Raw genomic sequence first — 21,240 nt, forward strand, 5'->3', positions numbered from 1 at the left:
ACAGTTCAAAAACAATGAAAAATTCTGCTGATTAGACCAAAGTCTGGACAAACATCTCAGAATTTCTGAGTTTTATGATCTATTTCTGAACAAATATAGAAGAATCTATTGGAAATATAAACTGTAGAAGTTCTGCTAGGAGGACATCTGGAAAACCTTTACATTTACAAGCAGGTTTTCTGTTATTATTTTTAGTGTTTGTCATTTGTTTTTCAGATACTACCTTCAGATTTCTTCAGGCTCTTGAGATAACCTACTACTTATGCTTTTCAACTCAGTGTGTCCTCAGTATGCAAATTAGTAGACTTTCATTAGCATTAACTGAAATGTTATTAGGGCATCATCTAATGAGAAATCCACAATGCAGGTGTGCACTAGTAGAAATGATAAAAAATTATGAATTTTCCCTAATGTCCTCAATAAAGGAATACATTTGGAGATATTGAGTGTTAGCTTTATTTCCTGGCCACTATGACATGATGTGGGTCATGAAAGACTACAATTACCCTGTATCACCTGTGAGGACTTCCACTGCTTTGGCTCCTATGGGTGTTGAGATGTATTAGGTTAATTGCAGTCACTGAGTACCAGCTGAAAGTGAAAAGATGAGTGCAGGTCAGAAAGAAGACACTCTCCTAACTATCAAGGTAGACACCCTAGAAAAATAAATTGCTTGCTTCTTCTGAGACATCCATCAATGAATATGTCCTTAGATTTCAGTGGATTTCTAATTAGCCAGTCATTTCTTGTATTAAAGAGGGTGCCTTTTGATTTGGACCTAGTCTGGGTCCACTAAATGGAATCTGTTTTGCTGCTAAGGCTGTGCCAAATTGAGTACAGCACTTCTGCCTCAGCACAAAGAAATCACACTAACCTCTTGGAAGTCTTTGAAATATCAGTGCAAAGGTTTTCCCCACGTATATATACGTCTAATCTTCCTTCAGCTGCTTCTCTGAGGCTGGCAGGTATCATTTTGCATCCCTCAGTGAAAGTGCTGTAAAGAGAATATTGAGCTGTTTTCCAGCTGTGTTTGTTTAGGTAGGAATATTTTCTTCTACTTGCAGCACAGGCAGCTATTTGGGATTGTTGTCAGTTTTCTTTTGATATAGATTCCTTGTATATAGTTCTTCTGTAAATGCTTTCAGCATTCAATGTCTTTTATCCAAAGATATTTTTTTAGTGTGCCTCAGAGAGGGATTTTGTAGATGAGTATCTGAACTACCAAATGTAAAATTGCTTGAGATGAGAAGAACAAATTTTTTTTCAACTAAAACTACATTCATCAGCTTTGTCAATGAACTCTTAGCAAAAATTTATGCAAAATTTGAAAAAAATTACTTTTTAAAATGCAGATTCTCTTTCTCACAAAATTCTCCTCTATGTTTAATTTACTATTCAATCAAGTGCCTTTCTCTATATCCTATATAATAAATCACATATCATTATATATAATGGTTGTAAATGAAATGTAATTTTAAAGAAATTATAGGATGTTTTTAGAATAGAATAGATGTTTTGCTTGGAATAAAAAGAGACATTTATATGAATTCAGAGGTTATTTTAATCTTGGTGCATTAAAACATAAATATCTTAAAATTATAGTTATGTTAGGTCAACACAAAGAATGTGTCTGATTTTGTTTAAAACAGTTTCACAGTATTGAATGAGCTGGGCACCCTGAGATCTGTCAGATGTATCCTTTTTGTCTTATTCTCCTTTTCTGTTAACCACTCTGTCCATACATGTTAGGAACCAACTATTTTCAGCTTTAAATTAAATAGAAAAGTGTATAAAAATTAGTTAATGTTATATAATTTACGGACTCATGTCTATAATTAATTCATTTAAAAGTTTATGTACATTTAATACTGTTACACTGTTAGTATATGTGTTGCATCTTCCTTATTTACGAACATATTTCTGCCTTGGACCCTGTTGCTATTTGCTCTGCTTTGAGTGGTGTGGATGATCACCCAAGTGTATAATAAGGTTGATAAGGCTCTGTACACCTGAGGGAATCCTGCCTATCAGAAATGTATCTCTCTGTATTCTTATTGTCTCATTTTAGGTGATTTGGGATGTTTTAATTTTGCCTTAAAATAGATTGCAACATCTTCGAGGCACAGCCTTTGTCTTCTGGTGTGCTAAAAAAGAGCAGGGCCAACCTCAAATGGAACTTCTTGGTAGCACTGCAATGTATTTATTGTTATACAGGTTTTAATATTACATGTTACATATAATTTTTTAAGTAAGGACATAATAGCATTCAAGGGTGCATCTCTGGTTTTCAACAGTAAAAACCTACAGGATAAATGGACAGTTACCTTTATTGCTCCTATGTTTTGTGACTTGTTTTGTTGGGATTAGTTATTTTTTAAAGTCTAATAGGTTTATCACATAAAGGTTACTTGCTTTTGTGAGATGTTGTGGCCCTTTTCATTTCTCCTATTTTGCTGATCCTGTAGCAGACATCTCTTGCTGTCTGTAGCCCCACTTAATAGCCTGAACTCACCTAGGAGTAGAGAAAGGAGAAGAAGTTCTCCAATTAGGCTGTAGTGAGGCACAGAAAACAGTCAAGCAGCCTTTCCAGATAAGCCTCAGCTCGATCTGGGTCAGAGCCCACATTTCAGTGGGGGAATGCACAGGCCTCACGCCCCCACTTGTACAGCAGCTCTCAGAAGTTTTTTGAGAGCTGGAATAGATGATGAGCAGCAGGTGAACTGCTGCTCCCGAGTCGCTGTGGAAACTTGAGTACATCTCTAATGGTCTCTGTTCCTATTCTCAGGGAGCTGAAGGGTAGGCAGTTTCTTGCTGGAATTTAGTGTTACATTAAAAAAAAAAAACAACAAAACAAAAGGCATAAATTTTGTGAGAGTCTAATTGGCAGAAGTAAGAGGGTACAAATGACAAAGAGACTTTTCTCCAGGGGCTGCGGTGACAAGGCAAGGAGAAACAGTTATAAAATGAAAAAGGGTAGCTTTAGATTGGATGCAGGGAAGAAATATTTTAGGATCAGGATGGTGAGACCATTGCACAAGTTGTACTAAATCATCTTTAGAGGTTAATTCTAACACAAACTATTTAATTTTGACTTGATTTTTTTTTTACTGTTGTTTCTGTTTGCTTGACCTCATGTTTATTTTTTTAATCCTTTCTTTTATTATAGCTTGTTGGCTTTTACAAAAATAAAAACTGAAAAAAGTACTTCATCCTCTTATTTGCCCATTGGACTCATCAGTGCAATTTCTTGAGGGTAAATTTTGTCATGGAAGGATGATTGCCTGCTTTTCAGAACAATTTAATTTGATGTAACAATACTGTAACTCTTGCTAAATCTTGCAGAGATTCTGTAAAATATCCAAATGAAGCACTGTAACCAATCTGTGTCTGTATTTGAATAGTAGCTGACTGTACTTTATTTTGAATAATGCATTTGCACTACTTTAAAATTAGCAAAAATTATCTGAAATTAAGGTAGATTTGTCCTACCAAAGATAAAACATTTTTATTGCTAATGAAATATTGTGACATTCTACCTAATTGCTGGTATAATTTCACAAATGTGCTGAATCATGTTATCATGGGGAACAGGGGACTTTATCTACAGAAGGTCTAGTCAAGAGGTGCCTAGTATTAAATGGAGTTAATATGCAATTTCATATAATTTGGAGTTTAACCATACTACTGTTGTAGGTGGGCAAAAAAATTCTGTGATACGAAGCCTGAAATCATTTAATCAGGAATGTCAATCAGTTATGTGGTTCAGTTACCAAATGTTGATAGAACCAGCCGTAGTAGATTGTTGTTTTTTAATTACAGCTGCTCTGTAATGTTGTTGTGTCACCAGGTTCCAAGAAAGAAAATAGCATTGTATGGCAGTTTGCTATGCCAAATGACCACTGCTCCTGCCAAATATAAATACTACTAGGAGTGGGTTCTTCTATAGGATGATAGCCACATCCCTAATTAATGAATGCCACCTTTCCCTATATGTATTTATGTTCAGATAATTTGTTTAAATAATGTTCCTAGTACATGCTTTATAGCCTTCTGCCTTTTGCTACACAAATTTTAGCTTATATTGCAAACTGTGCAAGTCATTTGGCAAATGTAATTTCCATCCCTGCATACTAATCGATTTCTTCACAAACACCTGCTATCAGTTATGATAATAAAAATGCCATTCTAAATTGAAAAGGGGCCAAATGGAGCTTCCTAAGGAAATGACTTAAGTGTCTTTCAATGCCTTTAATGTAGTAATATTCTTGTAGTGCCAACACTTTTTTCAGCATTTGCATTTTATATAATTTTTTTTTCTATTACATCATTTTTCTGTCTAAATGGTTCCACATAACTGTTGCTGTGAAGTAGTTCATAGCAAGGCTGGAGAAAAATTTCTGTGTTTCCTCTCTCATGGGAATAAATCCAGCAACTCTGCATTGGGAAAATTCCTTAGCACAGACCTGATTGGAACATCTGGCCACTGTGCAAGTATAAATACTAAACGGCTGTATCAGTTCCTATAACATCACTGGGAAAATGTTGTAAAGTTGGTGAGTGCCTTGCCCTTGGAGTGCATGCCAGTTTCTTCCTAAAATATAAGCCTAAATTTAGCAGCCAGATTGCAAGTAGCATTTGAATTATCCAGGGTCACTTTATGGCTTCTTCCATCGCAGGAAATAACCTTCCAGCAACAATCCTTGCCAGAACCTAATCATTTTCAGCTCTGCTGGGTCTTGTCTCAGCTCCGAAATGTCTCACTGGCGTTCAGCTGTATTGTCATCTCTCCAGACAATGTCCTCTGTATTATTTGAAAAGAAACAACCCATTTCACTGATTTTTTTTCACATTTTCATTTTCTCTTAGCCCTAGCCGCCCAAGCATATGCGCTAAAGGAGGAGAACGATAGTCTCCGATGGCAGCTGGATGCTTACAGGAATGAAGTGGAGCTCCTGAAGCAGGAGAAAGGACAGCTCTTTCGAACAGAGGAAAGCCTTACGAAGGACCAGCAGCTGCAGTTCCTACAGCAGACAATGCAAGGCATGCAGCAGGTATTGCTAAGGAGGAAAATAAAAGGTCTTCTATTTTAGAATAGTCATACCATGGGGCTCTGCTCTACTCACGACTATTCATTAAGGTCCAGATTTCTTTTCAGAAAATCACGGGGACTTAGATGGGGGGAAAGGGAGGAGAGTTTGGGAATATATTTAGGCATAGTCATTTTAGGAATTCATAAACTGCAAATCCATTGATCATGCAAGAAAATTCTTTATGCATTTGCTAGTTATGAGCAAATTGCTCTGTTTCTCTTCTCACTTAATCCGACTGGCCCTGGTATTGCACAGAAATGTTTTTAAAATTGTCTAATGTATCATAATCAAGGCTCTGTGATGTTTTCATTTGCATTCATCTGCATCTTTTTTTCTGCTATTGTTTGAGAATGACTGAGACATCAGCGTGTCCAGACTACTGTCCTTAACTTGCAAATTGTTAGCAACATCAGTGCTATTTCCTGAGCTATTATCATTTATGCTGACCCATGGATGCAACCTTTTCATTCAGACAGTTTTTAAGTGGTTTAGTGCAGCAGAAAAGCTTTTTCTCTGACACCAGTCAACGAGAAACTGCACAATCTCCCTGCAGGGGCAAAGGGTGTCAGTTTATCATAATTATTATCCCTTATTTGTTAGTGTGCTGCTGACACTGTGCTGGGTGAGTCTTGGCAAGCACACCCAGACTGCTCCCACTGCGGTGTGTGACATGTCCACCGACACACGAGCAGCCCTCACCCAGCGTGCCTGTGTGCAGCATCTTCCCTGCCCAGGCACTTGTGTTCAGCTGGTAGGTGACACACCACAAGGGCAGTGGCTCAGCACAGCGCTGGGCTGTGCTCCCAGCTGGAGTGGAGCTTCTCAGCCTGGCACTGCAGAGGTGAAGTTTGCTTCCTCCATCTGTAGCACCACTCACACTCCTCTGTCACCCCTGGTTATCAGATTCCAGAAGGGGACAAGCTGTACCCACTTCCAGACTGTACTAAGCTGCTTTTGTATGGCAAAACCCAGGAGATACTCATTTACCTATGACCTGCCTGGTTGGGTTAGGAATTGCACGGCTGTCCTGGTGCCCATTGAATCCAGCAAGTCTGCCAATCCCAGCTAACACCCAGTAACAGAGCACAAGGCAACCCTGTCACAGACATCTTTTCACTAAAAATCCTTTATTGGGATTTTTTTCCCTTCTGAGAAGCTGAAGCCTCAGAAACAAAATGTAAACAATAATTATCTGCTGCTGTGGAATGCATCAGGTAGATTTTTGATTGGCCCATCTTAGATGTTTATAATTAGTAGCCAGTCAAAGCTGAGACTCTATCCGAGATAGCTACCTTTTGTTATTCATTGTTTTCTATTCTATTCTTAGCTAGCCTTCTGAAGAAACCTTTCCTTCTATTTCTTTTTAGTATAGTTATAATGTAATATATATATATATCATAAAATAATAAATCAAGCCTTCTGAACATAAAGTCAACATTCTCGTCTCTTCCCTCATCCAAGAACCCCTGCAAACACTGTCACACAACCCTACACACATATTGATTTCAACACAAGCCCCTTTAAGCCTGCAAATTTTTACAAAATCAGGGTGATTTATTGTATGGTGGAATAATTCCGACCAAAATACTTTAAAAGTTGAAAATAAGTAATTGATAATTTAGGAATGAAATCTTGCCCAGACTTCAGAATTAAGTCATTACTCAGAAATACTTAAGATTTCTGTATACTTTAGATAAGCTTGAGGACTGTTCATGATCTTATCCTTATATCACTGGTTTTAATAAATTTAACAACCTATGTAAAGATTGTGCTGTATTTAATCCTGGTGCTAATTCTCCATTAAAATTAGTGAAAAAGAGGCATAAAATACTACTAAATAAAAAGTCTGGAGCCCTAGCACCCATTAGGCATTATTATAATTTTCTGTCTGGGATCTGGATGAAGTATAATCAAGTCTGTAGAATATAAATAGATTGTTATTGAACTTCAAGCAAATGCTAATAATGCAAATCAATAACACAGAGTTACTGACTTATCTCTCTGTTCAGCTGGCCATGGACACTGCAGTCCCTGCTCCTCTGAGAGTTCCTGTGTTCGTGACAGTTTTGCTGTGAGGTTCTCAATTTTTCTAGTTTGCCATCTCAGGGTCAGGCCTACTTGCTCCCAATGGGATATAATTAGAGATGGCCCAAGGAGCTGGAGAAGACACTGCAGATAATCCAGTCTGACAATATGCTGAGGAGAGCAGCAACACAGAAGCACGGGAGGTGAAGTTCAGAATATTTGGTGAGAAATTATCAGTCAGTTAAGCAGCTGGATGATGGTTTTGGATTTCAGTAATTAGCCACAGTCATGACATCCCATAACCTTTGTGATTTTCAAAGGTTTATTTCTACATATTCATGACTATGTGACTACCTTTGATTTAGGTAGACTCAGTTTTATCTCAGCTTGGTTTTGTCAGTGTTGAGAGATGACAACCTTAGCTGAAATCTGCCAGTGTAGCAGGTGCTCAGCATCTATGGAAATCAGTCTCACTATGAAATATTAAATATATATCCAGGACTTGAGTATAAATAATTTAACAAGAAGAGCTGTATTCCCTTTTATCCTTTTGTATATATTAAAATTAATTTCAGACAAGGTAAACTGAATGCCACTGAATTCCTGAACCCTTCATATATGTCAGCATTAAAAAACATATTTCTCCTTCTTCTTTTCTCCTCATTCTCCCCTACTCTTTCATACACTTCTTCTAACTCTGAAAACTAGAGAACAAGTGATTTGAGCTGCAGCCTGAAAAGCAGATTTATCTGAGAAAAATTAGATGCATTTTCAGAATCAAGACATTTTTTGTTAACATATTTGCTGCCAAACAATAGCAAATAACACACCACCGATGTATTTTTAATGTACTTCTACCATCTGGATGTTTTTCAGGATTCTTCCCTGTGTTTGCAGGACTGATGATATGAATGTTTATTTTTCTCTTCCATCACTCCCTGTGATCTAAAGTAGCATCAGGAAAATCACACAGATGTTTGCTTATGAAGTGTACCTTGTGGGCAGTAGTAGCAACCTCCTTATTTGCTGTGTCTAAAAAAAGAAAATCCTCTGGACTAATAACATTGAACTTATGGGGTTTTAGTCAACTTCCTTCATAAAACTGTGTCACAGTTTAATTTCATACCCACTGTGAGATCTCAAACAAATGGAAATAATGTCTTGTATCCATGGTAACAAATGAGATACACTTTACCTGATTTTGAGATGGAAATTGAATTAACTTGTCACTGCTGCATAGGTGGTATTGCCTTCAATATATTTCTATTTGAGAACACACATACCAAGACGATCCCTTTTTGAATGGCTCTTTTTCCAGCAGTGTTTGGTACGCTCTAAAAAAAGTCTGTGATCACAAGAAAGGATGTTTTAGTTGTAACTATTTTTGCAGCACTTCACAGCACAGCTGTAAGAATTTTTTTAATCTTGCCTCTCTGTCTGAAATGTTTCATCAGATATATGACTATAGGTAATGCAGAAAATATCACCTAGAAATGTTGCTTAATGGTTGAAATCATAAGCTTCAATTTTCAGTGAGTGTATAATTTCTCCAAATTTTAACCATTTAATTTTAGCATATTGCATGTGGAACGGCAAGCAGAATTCTTTTGAAAAATATACTCAACATAATCTTTCAGCCATTCCAAGAACAAAGCATGAAAAATATACTTTCATTGTACATTGTCCATCAAATATAATTCTTGAAGAAATGCACTTGCCACCTTTATTTGCCACCTTGCTTTGAAACCAAGGCTCAGAATTTGACAGTAAGTCGCTATTGAATTAATGATGTCGTTCCCAGATCCTTTATACAATCTCTCTGAAACTGATAGTCTTAGCAAGCCTTTGAAAAAATGTCAGTTTTCCACAAAGGAGATGACACTCATTAGCATGTGTTCGAGTAAATTTTAGATTTTTACTGGTCATCCAGGATTGTTCATGAACCACTTCCACATCAGTGCAATGTTTTAAGCCTCAGGTTAATCCTGAGTCTACAGAGCACATGCCCTTTAGCATGACTCTAATTTAACAAGTTAGCTCTACCTTTTTTTGTCAGGCTTAACTGGCCAAGGTGTGGGGCCATGCTTGTGCAGCTGTGCTGATTCCTGAACTGGTACATTTGCCAATGGGCTGGTAATTTTGCATGGTGCTTCACTGCATCATGTAAATGTAGGATAATGTTCTTTCCTCTCATAACTCCCCGAGCACGATGGGCTGAATTTAGCTCCTGCAGGCAAGGGTGTCATCCACAAATCCCCATTTAAACTGTGCTCCATAAATGTTATGTCTAGGAAATGTATACTACAGTGCCTACAGTTGTGCTGTTGCACATGCTGAGATGTGCCGATTAAGAGGCACCTCATTGCCCCCATCCCCTGAGGGGCCTGAATCACTGGCTGGGCTTGGGATCATACTGCTAACACAGAGTGACAGCACAGGCTCCCCTTTGCTGGCAGGGGTGCATTAAAGGGCAGCCAGGGGGTTATTGCAGCAGCAGGGGATGCGCCGCAGTGCCTCTCTTAAAATTAGTGCTCAAGCTGGAAAGCCAGAACAAAGGGAACACTCGTGTGTGGCGGGTGTAGGGCTGACAGAAAGGTTGTCACGGTGCTGGGAGTGCCACCAACTCAGCTCAGCATGTCTCAGCAGGAGACTGAACATATTCTGGCCCTGCTGATGACCCACATGGGTGTCTCTCTGATGCAGTGTGATGAGAGTCCACTTTTGTCTTCTCTTCTTTTTCTCCCTGGACAATACCAGTTTAATGTGAATTGCAATGCAGATTGTGAACCTGAACACTCAGAAGTCAGGAGCTGCCAGAACCACTGCCTGTGTGTTTTGCTTTGTATACCTCAGAGACCCTTTCCCATTTGGTGCAGCAGGCAGAGAGTGCACAGACAGTCATCACCTGATCAGTACCTTCCTCTCCTTGCTGCTCAATATGCAGCTCAAGGTCTTTCTGCAAAGGCCACATTGCTCCTGACATTTCCTACCTAGTGAGGAGTTTCTTCTGCAGTTTACTAATCTTTTAACATGTAAAATAAATAGCACATGCATCTGAGACTGATACACCTCTTTAAAGAGCTCTGATAAATGCCAGATGACTAGCAATCATAAAATCACAGAATTATGTAGGTGATAAAGGACTTTTAAGATCAACAAATCCAACAATTAACCCAGTATTTCCCAGTCCACCACTAAGCCATGTCCCTAAGCCCAGCATCTTCATATCTTTTAAATACCTCCAGGGATGGTGACTCCACCACTTCCCTGGACGGCCTGTTCCAAAGCTTGACAGCCCTTTTGGTGGAGAAATTTTTCCTAATTTCCAGCCCTATCCTTCATTTCAGGCTTTCAGTGTTCATGCAGGGTTTTGTCTGTGATATGCCTCACTTTTGTGGTTGGGAGGGCAGGAATTGCTGTTGGAGTGCTTTGCAGCTCCCTCTTTACACTTGTTGCTCCCTCAAAGGAGGATGGTCAGGGTGGTGCAGACTGTGGGGAGCACACATTTTCCACAATACCATCACTGGGAGACAGACTACAACCCTTTTATCTAATTGAGGTGTCCCAAGAGGCATCGATCAGGTTTTTCAGCCAGGCCATGTACCTGTAAAATATAGTAACTCTTCTGAGTAGAAAATCCAAAGGTAACTAGTGTTGGCCTCACTATGCTGCCTTTGAAATTAATTGGATTTCTACCATCCCCAGCCATTAGAGCAGAGCCAATCCATTTTCAGATGGAGCTAGCAGTTTTTTCTGCAAGAAAAGATGGCACTTCTCAGGTCTTTCCTTCACCTTTTTTTTCATAGCTTGTTCTCATACAAGTAGTAGAACTGAATAGTGCCATGATCCATACTCTTTCAGCAGGAGCAGGTACAAAAAGAACATTTCTGTGCAGGAGGTTGTAACAGACAGGAGGGCAGGGCATCATGAGGCTTTTTTTCCTCATCAATCTTTTAACCAATCTACCACCTATTAAGTTCCAATAAGGCTCAGCTGGCATTGAGATCTGCAGGTCTCGGATCCTTCACATGTGTTGTTAACTGTCACAGCCATTCCTTTCTGTCACATACAAACCTTCTGAAATGTCAGAAGCCACAGACACAGATGCTGGTGGCTGAAAATTGCTGAATCTGGTGCTAAGTGCCGTGGCCATTATAACAATGATATAACTTTAAATATACAGGTTCTAGTAGCAGTTTAGTGCTGAAATTAAGATCATTGTTGAATAGATGGAGCATGTTATAGCTATATTTATTAATATAGCCTAAGTGCAGAGGAGATTTGTAGCCTTTTTTTATTCCATCTACCTCTTGCTCACCAAACGTCTATTCAGCATACAACCCAAGCAATGTACTTATGCACAACTATAAACTGATTCTTTTCCATAGCAGCATTAAAGAAGAATAAATATAAGAGATAAAAAAATATCCCTTTTATTTGCACTTTACCTGGTAAATAAACAGACCAGAATAATTATGTTGGAAATGGTTTTAATTGCAGTATGAATTCCAGTTAGATCTTTTTTCTTTTTTTTTTTCCTATAAAAGTGGCACAGGAGTAGTAATGACAGTACTGATAACCTTATAGGGAATGGATACAAGTCAAGTGTGAGGGGCTGGACCCAACATCCAGATGTTCACTTCCATGCTTGTTCCTTCTCTCACCCAGTGGCTGATATTTGAAAACTGGTTAAGAAATATATGATCTCCCAGGAGAGAGAGAAATGTTTCCATAAGTGTTTTCTGAGTTCACTTTGGCTTTTCAGGGCTCTGTACAGTCCAATCCATGTTTAAACTTCCAGAAAACACTTACTCTTTTGATTATATTAAAAAAAAAAAAAGGAGCAGCTGGCAATTAACTGCTATTTATTTACCAGATCTCAGACAAGCCAAATGGCTTCTCTTCTCTGTTTAACAACCTTTCTTTATTGAAAGTAGTGTTTGATTTCCCACTTCTGCAACCACCACTTCAATAATATTAGGGAAGTGTAAATAAGGTCCCACAGATACTTTAGGCACCATATTCCTGACAGCTGTTCTGGTTGTAAGATGGAGAAGAGTAGCATCTTTTTTCCTGCTAGTGCTGGTAAAGCTAGACTGAGATTGGCAGCAAGAATAAACCCTTCATAGAGAAATAATTGGGTGCACACATTTTATTTACAGTATGAAATAAATCAACTAATATGTTCATTAGCATGCTTGTGTAGTCTAGTGGTGGTAAAGGACAAATCTTTTAAGTTTTACAGTCCAGTGATCTTACATGAATTTTTTAAAAGATCCTAAATACTAGCATTGGCTTGCTGATTAGAATTTCCAATTGTGTTTGATGCTATCAGTGCTAAGAACTCTGTTTCCATTACTAGGAATTGTGTTTTAGTGGAAATTACACTGGGTAAATTGATTCTCTTCCATAATATTGTTCTTCTAATTAAATTTTTATTCCTCATCAAAATAAATAAAATATTTTTTCTTGAATAGGAAATCAAAATTTAAAAGATCTATTTTGGTTTGTTGAGAAAAGGCGTGCTGTACCATGCTTATTTTCAGTCCCATGGAAGAAGAGATGGGATCACACTGCTCAAGTGCCATTAACTGGTGAGGAGTTACCCACAATGGCCAGTACAAGTGAAAGGCTGCAGAAGATGCTGTTGGTATGACTAGATGATCACATCTTTCTTTGACTGTGCATCATGCAAGGTGCCAACTTACTGCCTTGTAGGACAGATACAGGGGCAGCGGGAGCATGACGCTCATTTGGGATCAGCCCTCTTTCTTTGATCAGGATCAGGATCTACTCACCTGCTGTCAGTAAAGTCAGGGCTATGGGATATCCCAATCACCTCATTTAGCAAAGAAAGAAGGGAGCTTTAATGATGAGGTACACTGAGCTTTTTTCAGGCTTCTCCCCTTCACAGGCCACCACCAAAACAAAGGACATTGTGTAATTTGCTGTGAAACCCAGATCCCAGAGGGGGATCCCTGATGCTATAGAGCCAAGTTCTTATTGGTATATTTAAATTCCGAAATGAAGGATTCATTCTGTAACGTCCCTAAGGAGTTGGTCTTTTCTTCATTTGCTGCAAAAGTCCATAGCTGACTGAGGACAACTTGTCTTTCTTGATGAGTAAGAGGTATACTTGAAAATTACTTGGCAGAGGAAAGCTGTAGACTGTCTCTTAAACTGTTCATTGCATCACCCATGTTCTCCTTTCCTCTGTTGCCCAGCCCTTAACATGCCTCTTGTAGCTGGTGTGGCTGAATTGCTAAGCTTCACAAAAGAGAAAAAAAAAAGAAATTGAGAGCTACTTCTGTGATATCTATCAGCTCTTCTCTAGAATCCTATAAAAACTGAAGTCAGAAGGTACATCTGAAAGTCAGGTTCACCTTTCCTCAAAACAGGGGCATCTCTGGAGTCATTTGTTTTGTTCAGGACCTTGTCCAGCTATGGTCAGCTTGTCAGTACCCCCAGGGATGGAGACTCCACAGCTTCTCTGAGCCCTTTGCCCAAGAGGTTGGCTACCCTCACATGGAATATTTTCTCTCTGTGTAATAAAAAAAAAAAAAGTTTCTTGCTGTCTATTTGTCCTCAACCCTTTCTCAAGAAAACCACCACCTCCATGACCTCCCTCTAGGTAGTTTCAGTGTGTCTGTGTCCATCTGTCTTTTGCATTATTTCTTAGAATACATGCCTGCCTGCAACTACTCTGAGCACTGTAGAGCTGCGTCAGGACCTCTGGAGTCTGTTTAATGGCAGGGGAAGGGAAGCATGGCATCACGTCCCTAAGGAAGCAGCTGCATCGGTTTGTTCTTTAGTGCCACCACACGCATTTCCCCATCAGGTGTGTGTCCAGCTCCTCGGCCCCCTCTGAGGTGGTTAACCTGCAGAGCAAACATGTTCAGCATGGTCTTTGCCTCTGGCCAGAGAGCCAGGGAAACTCACTGTGCAGGTGAATGCCCATCAAGCAGGAGCTGGGCTGTTCATCCACGTGCACCTCTTTACTAGCCCTCTTTCATCATTGGAAACCCTATTATCCATCCAAATAATGCCATCCATACAGCCAGGGACACAGCCAGTCCCTGAGAGCTGGCAGGGATGGGAAACATTGCACTATTACACTGTGGTTCTTTTTAATCCCTTAAAAAGCCCGAACCCACAGCCATACTCTTTATTTTAATAATGGCTTGCTGCAACATGGCTAACTTCCTTGAGGGCTCATTTCTAAAGCTTCTTTGACTTGTCTTTCACATTCTCCTGTTTCCTTGGTGATTTGTCAGGCCTCATCAGCGTCTTGTTACTAATGCATATTTGCTCAGCTGGGAAGTCACTTTCTCATTATTCAAGCCTGCCATGCGCTGGCCATTTGTGATATGAAATCTTGTCTGTCTTGCAAAAAGAGAAAGACACTCTTCCAGACAGGCCATGGGAGTACTGGAAGAGGGATTTGTGTTTTTATTTTGCAAATGGTTGATTTCATTTTAATTCATTTTTTCTTTTCCTCCTACCTTAGGAAGATTCTGAAAGGAAACATTTACCATCCTTCCCCTCTGTATTTGTTAACAGCTTCTAAAAATATCAAAACATTCATTTCCTTGCAATTTTTCTCATTTTCTATTTGGCAAACTCTTAACTTCTTTTTCTTTATATAAGATGAACTTAGAAAAGATGGAACAAGGTTTTACTTGGGGAAAAAGGAAAAATATAATAAAACATCAGAAATTGCTATCGTAAGCGAGTGCTTTGTTTTTTAGGTGAGCTCTGCCATCATTTGAATGCCTGTGGTTTCATACTTTTCAGATCTCTGATTCTTGTGTAGTTTTGGGGCAAGTGTTTTGCACAAGTGAGTCCTGCTTCCCAGGGTTACTGTTTTACATCTATGCCTTGGTTTCTTTTGGACTGAAAAAAAGTAGCATTGACTGGGATACAGCCTGCCAGTTTGAGACACATAAGTTCCACCTTTTTTTAGGCACTTAATGAATCTATTTTTCTTTTATAGGGATAGATTTGCTATAGATAATAAGTGGAGAGTAATCTGATGATGTTTCTCCTACACATTATATGAGCAGGAGAATCCAGTTTGCCTGAGTTCACTGGGTGTTGAAGATGACCATTCAACTGAGTTGGCTCAGTTAAGCTGTGCAAGAGCATCCCTGTTTGACTGATACACTGATTTCAGAGACCTTTAACAGAGGTCATCTCTGGACATTCTGCATCCACTCCATAAATGGGAGAGTTTGCCTCTTTCCTGTGGCTGAACAGGCTGGGTTTGCTGAAACTGCCTGCACAACCTGTGATCAACGTCAGTGCTCCCACTCCAAAGGTGTTCTTTTGTCTGCTCCTCCTTACTGCCCTTTCTTTAAGATCTTTGTAACCTTTTCATACTTCATTTCAAGCAGCTGTAGAGAAGATCATAAACAAAATAGCAGGGGCAGGACCATTCAGCAGTATAACTGCTAAACTTGTGTCAAATGGTGGTTTTCCTTTCTCATTATTCTGTCAGCCTTACAGCATCCTAAGTACAGTCTCAGGCGCTGCGGTCACTTCTGATCTGCCTCCTTTTTCTTTGCATGAAAAGTTGTTGGTTTCATTCTGGAAATCATGCTTTCCTTATGGGATCCTTGTCTGTCCAACTAGGCTTGGGATGCAACCACACTTCTAGGTATGTCCATATTTTATATTCAAATCCACACTGCCTTTTGGGGAGCTATGAAGAACTGTGGGCAAGAAGGAGGAGGGGAAAGAGAAGGAGTATTTCATGGCTGCACAGTGCTACACAGCAGCAAGAAGCTATTACTTTCCCTTTAGGACTTCTCATATATTCCGAGGTAGTGTGTGCTGCTCAGTTGTTAGCATTCTTGGCCACACTGGCACTGCATTGTACACAGCCTGAGTAATTCAGCTGGCTTCAATAATGCCATCTATATTTAATGTTTCAGAAGCTGTGAAGATTGGTTTAAGATGGTAATTTTCTGTCTGTGCTTTTGAGATCTATGCAATATGGGTGGTACTGAACTGTCTCTGGCAGAGATTGAGCATTGGAGTGGGAATGTGGGGAAAAAAAATCAAAATAAAACACACACCCTCTTTTGCCCCACATATTGAAATTAGCTACCTACCTATTATGTACAGGGAGGATTTGGTCCTCACTAAAGAAAGAATAGTGATATCTACCATTTTTATGCAGACCAGTTCCAGAATTGCCACTGGAAGCAATGTCTTGTGTTTTTTGAGGGGATCTAACATGCGTTGATTGATCTCAGGACAGGCAACCAGGATGATAATTCTTTCTGGCTTTCCCATCTCCTCTCTGGAAATACCAGTAAGAGGATATTAGTGATGTCTGCCAGTCTGATCTGGTCCTAGTACACAGCTCCATCTCCTAGGGTCAGGCTGTCCTTGTCCTGGAGACAAACGCTTTTGGTTGTATGTAGACCAGCTGAGCTTCCAGGCTGCTGCTGGTGGAGCTCTGCAGGTGTCTCTCTTCAGGATCATCAGAGCTCTGATGAGCTCTTTGATGTGCTTTTCTGCTTCCTGACACTTGCATTTTGGTTCAGGGAAAATATACTTCCATAACACGCAGACCCAAAGAATTGCACAGTGGGGACATGGAATAAAACAGAAATATGAGCCAGGTATTTCCTATCTATATAGCCATGAAATCAGTTCTTTGCCTGATAAAACTGGGTAACTTCTGTCTGGATGCTGTGTCACAAAGCTGGGAGCATCAGGGCTTAAAGGGAATGGCCAGAGATGTGAGACAAGATTGAAAGAACAGACACTTGTACAGCTGTGGTGACCATCAGTGTAGTAGATGGGTTTCCTACACAGGGAAACTCTGGCAGAAAGGCTGTGTGAGATGGCAAAGTAGGTGCAACAGTATTAGACAGCATAATTATTGAAACCAAGGATATTTTTTTATTTTGATTGATTGTGGTATATAGTTGCAAGAAATTTGAAGGGCAAAAGAAATATCTATAGGATCAATTTTTAATAAGTAGATTTATGTATGAAAAACAAAGTAATTCTGAATAATTAATACCTACATGTTGGCATCATTCATTACAATCTTTATGGAAAACCTGTCTGTATACAAGCAGGCATGGCAGCAGTCCCTGTTATGAAACTTGTCTCATTTCTGCCAGTGTAAGATCCTTTCCCCATTTGCTTCTAACTTTGCCAAACATCACGTGTTTGTGGTGAAATTTTTCTGGCTGTTCATCTGTCTTAGGCTGATATTTTTTTCAGTCACATTTATTTCTTTATTTTCCAAAATGAGACTAAAGGAGAAAAATATGCTGTTTGGCTGGTATAACTCCTTGTTACAACTTCTTGGTTGCAGCATCAACCATGCAGGAAAAAGAAATATGCAAACCTGACCCATGCAAAATTAGCAGATTCTGCAGCTTTTAGAGATAAATATGAGGGAGAGAAAAAGAAAGTTAAACCCCCAAGGGATGGCTCCAAATTTTAAATCGTTTTGACATCTCTGGAGGTTGAATGGGAAGGTCCCAGTCCTGTGAATGAAAAACCTTATGTATGAATGGGAATAGGATATCTTAGTTACTCTGCTTTCGACCCCTGTGACAATGGGACACATTTACTGTCTTTGGAGCCTATGCACACACAGTAAACCTTCAGTAGTTGACAGTTTAACCACTAAGACTGCTAGAAGGTTTTATCTCATATCAAGTGCTTTGTAGTTCATACTCCAACTAGAGTGCACACTCTTTTACCCTAGGGAAACTGAGAATGTTGGATATTTTCCTGGAATTTCTGTTCCTCGCTGGTCCAGAGCCAAGTACAAAGATGCAGAACATCACAATTTCCCTCTCTCTCTCTCTCTCTCATGCTCTCAGTGTCTTCCACACCAATTCCTCCCATGCTCAGACAGCTTTGGAAAAATTGCCTTAAACACAAAACAGGAAAAGCCAGGGTCAAAAGAAGAGATATATAATTAGACTAAATCACAGTGGGAGATCACAGTGGGAGATGTGAAAACAAAACAGTGGAAGTTTGTGAGCTGATCCACAGTAAGTGAAACGTGGCCATGGAAGAACCATGGGGAGGGGGTAGGCGGGATGGAAAAGGAGGTTTAAGTTCAGTTGTGTAAACAAGTTCAACCCAAGAGTCCATCTTGGTTTCCTCTTTGTAACAGTTGTTCACTAGTGAAAGATTATTCAGGAGCAGGATGAAATGAAAACTCACTTGGGATCTTCCAGATGTGATTTTATGTTGTTCAAAAGGATGGCCTGTAGGGCTTTTCCCAGAAGCTGGAGTAAAATTCTCTCAACCAAGATGGAATCTGGCCACACTGGTGAGACATAACTGCTCAGAGAAGATTCTGAAATGGGGGCAAAGACTCCTTTCTCATGATATGTTCAGGTGTGTGTGGTCAAACAGGTTGCAGCTGCAAAGGAGAGGAAATCTCACCAGCTGCCATTAGGTAGGTGACAGTCTGCTTATCACAGTGCTTCAGCTAGTGACCATTGAGAGGGCTTATGGCATCTTTCTGGTGTCTTGTGTTCTCTGCTTCTCTCCTGAGGACTAGAGTCCATTCTCTCTAAATTGCAGGCATCAGCTAGAGCTATCCCAGGTGAACCTTAAAGGTATGTTATAACCTGAGTTTACGTGGGGTGACTAGATGGTCCCTTCTGCATGGGAACCTGCATGGATATCAGTGTGTGACCTATGGCAGTGCACACAAATCCAGTTTGTCTTCTGGAAATGAGGGAAGTAGTACCCAGCAGGCAAGGTGAACACCTCCCTGTTTGAGAAATGCCAAAGCAGAGTTTCCCATACAAAAACTGGTAGGGTATGAGCCTCAGTGGAAGAGACCTATTTATTTCATGGAAAAATCTTGAGATTCAAAATGGTCTTGTGCTGTGGTAGAGTGAAAACACATACCAGAATGTCTCTTGGAGGCTCCCAGGGAGCATTCCAGGCGGCATGATCCATCAAAAAGCTAACCAACTCTGCTGGACTGTAGAGTGTGTGAGATATAATCAGACATATACCCACGTGTATTTTTACTTCAGTGGCTGAATTAATCCATCATACTGATGTTCACTTACAACAGAAACACACTACCAATAACTCCACCAGTCCCTGAAATGTCATCTGTTTCCAAGTCACTCTGAAAACAATGCTGACACCATGTCCTTTGATGCCTGGGACTTCCAGTGCAGTGGAACAAGGCCAAGACTTTTTTTCTAGGTTTGCTGTCTGTAACTTACCAGGAGGCTGAACACCTGCATCATCAGTTTGAGTCAGCCACCAGCCCTAAGCACAGCCATAAACTAAGCTTTAGATGTAGGTACATGGTTAAATCAGTAATGTATGTTAGTAAAGCAATTAGTAGTTCAATTACTTCTTTAAATGGAGTGTGCTAACAAGCAACATGTTGCCCCAGAAAATCATAGTTTCCTTTCTTATTCACTGAGAGAAAACACATAAACTCTTTTCTTAACCTGTTTGTCTGCTCTTGCTCTTCATCATCTAACATTCTTCAAAAATCAATGCAAAAACATATACGTATTTCAGAATTAAATCTACTGACCTGCTCCTGACAGTCACAATAAATCTATGCAGAATCTAAAGCTAGCCAAGACCAGGGGATGTGGGCTTTCAAATATGCTCCTTCATCTCAGAATTCTCTTCATAAAAATAGATTTTGGTCATAACTTTTTGTTTTGACAGTAGATCAGCAGTCTTCCTGGCTGATATATTGATTGTAGGGCATCACTCTTCCTGATCTAATAAAATATCGCAGCACAAGACAAAAAAAAAAAAAAAAAGGGGAAAGCTTTTGTCTTCTTGGCAAGTGAGTCTGAAAGCTTTCCAGAATATTGCTTTGCATAGAATGAAAATGGCTGTGGGCCAATGACTAATTATATTAAAGGGCTGTGCTTTTAAATTATTTATGTACCATAGTGTTTACCCCAGCCTTATTAAAACCACCACATATACTTCTACAAATAAGATTTTGGTTCAGACGAATGTGACAGTCACTCTGTGGGTGACATACTGTACCAGGAGTTTCTGCTTTAATGTAACAAATAGCTTAATGCACATTAACATTAACAGATGCATTACTTGTGGTGCACTGCCGCAGAAGGAGATGCAGATGAAAACAATTTACCTCTGGTCCATTTAGACACAGCAGATTATGCAACAGTAATAAATGTAGGAGCAGACTGCAAAACATTGTTTGAAATGAGGATTTGTCAAACTGGGGATTTTAAACTGCTTTGGATCCAGATGAGGCTAACCAGAAACTTCTTTTGTTTGTGCAGCAATTGCTGAGCATACAGGAGGAATTAAATAACAAAAAGTCTGAACTGGAGCAAGCAAAGGAAGAGCAAACGCATACACAAGCAATGCTCAAAGTCCTGCAGGAACAGGTGAGTGATTTTGGCAGGAGAAAGGTGCTGGCTTAGGCATGGTAAGGGGAAGGAAGGCAAAACCATTAGCTCTGAAACTCTCATGTCTTCACCTCCAAAATCTGTAGGAGTCTGACCACAGAATATGTTGTGAGCAAGACCTAACCTTAAGTGTTCTGTCTGTTTGCTCTGATTAGGCTAACAGAGTTTCAGATAATAGAGTGAAAATGAATCCTTACTTTATACTATCCAGTATTGGATTTCATGTCTTGAGTAGTATTTCCTCTTATGTATTCTACATAGATATCCGTGATAAGTGGTTTTGCTCTGAATTTAAAAAAATGCTGGGGGAGTTAAATATAGCTGAGCCAAAACAGCTCTTCCTTTCAAGAATAGTATTGAAAAAAACATTTTGGCATCTCCTGTGTAATTCACACAAGTATGAGTATATAAAAAACTTACAGTGGCATTATCATAATGGCATTAAAAAAGTAGTTATCAATGCACTTATTTAACCAGTGAGAATCGAATCTTTGTAAATCTGATTATCCCACCTTCTTTTATACTAAGGTCTACTATGACACAGAGAATATTTGACAGTATTGTTTTATAAGGATGGTAAGATGGATAGCTACACAGCAAAAAGCAAGTCTGGCCCTAAACCTGTAAATCTAGAGAAGAAACAGTGCTTTGTGTGCAAGCACAGTGTGCACAATTATGTGTTTTCTGTAGAAAACATGTGGCTTGGA

The 21,240-nt window shown here is 39.5% G+C and overlaps 1 protein-coding gene across 5 annotated transcripts in view; it reads left to right on the forward strand.

Moving 5' to 3' along the window:
• Window positions 1-21,240, forward strand: part of ENOX1 (ecto-NOX disulfide-thiol exchanger 1) — a 365,352-nt gene that overhangs the window by 316,777 nt on the left and 27,335 nt on the right. For all 5 annotated transcript variants that reach the window (XM_058825014.1, XM_058825015.1, XM_058825019.1 and 2 more), the window contains 2 exons: window positions 4,867-5,051; window positions 20,405-20,512. In XM_058825014.1, coding sequence (XP_058680997.1) covers window positions 4,867-5,051; window positions 20,405-20,512 — 293 coding nt within the window. The remainder of the gene's footprint in view (window positions 1-4,866; window positions 5,052-20,404; window positions 20,513-21,240) is intronic.

The sequence above is a fragment of the Ammospiza caudacuta genome, chromosome 2 (assembly GCF_027887145.1).
Source record: "Ammospiza caudacuta isolate bAmmCau1 chromosome 2, bAmmCau1.pri, whole genome shotgun sequence".
Lineage (NCBI taxonomy): Eukaryota > Metazoa > Chordata > Aves > Passeriformes > Passerellidae > Ammospiza > Ammospiza caudacuta.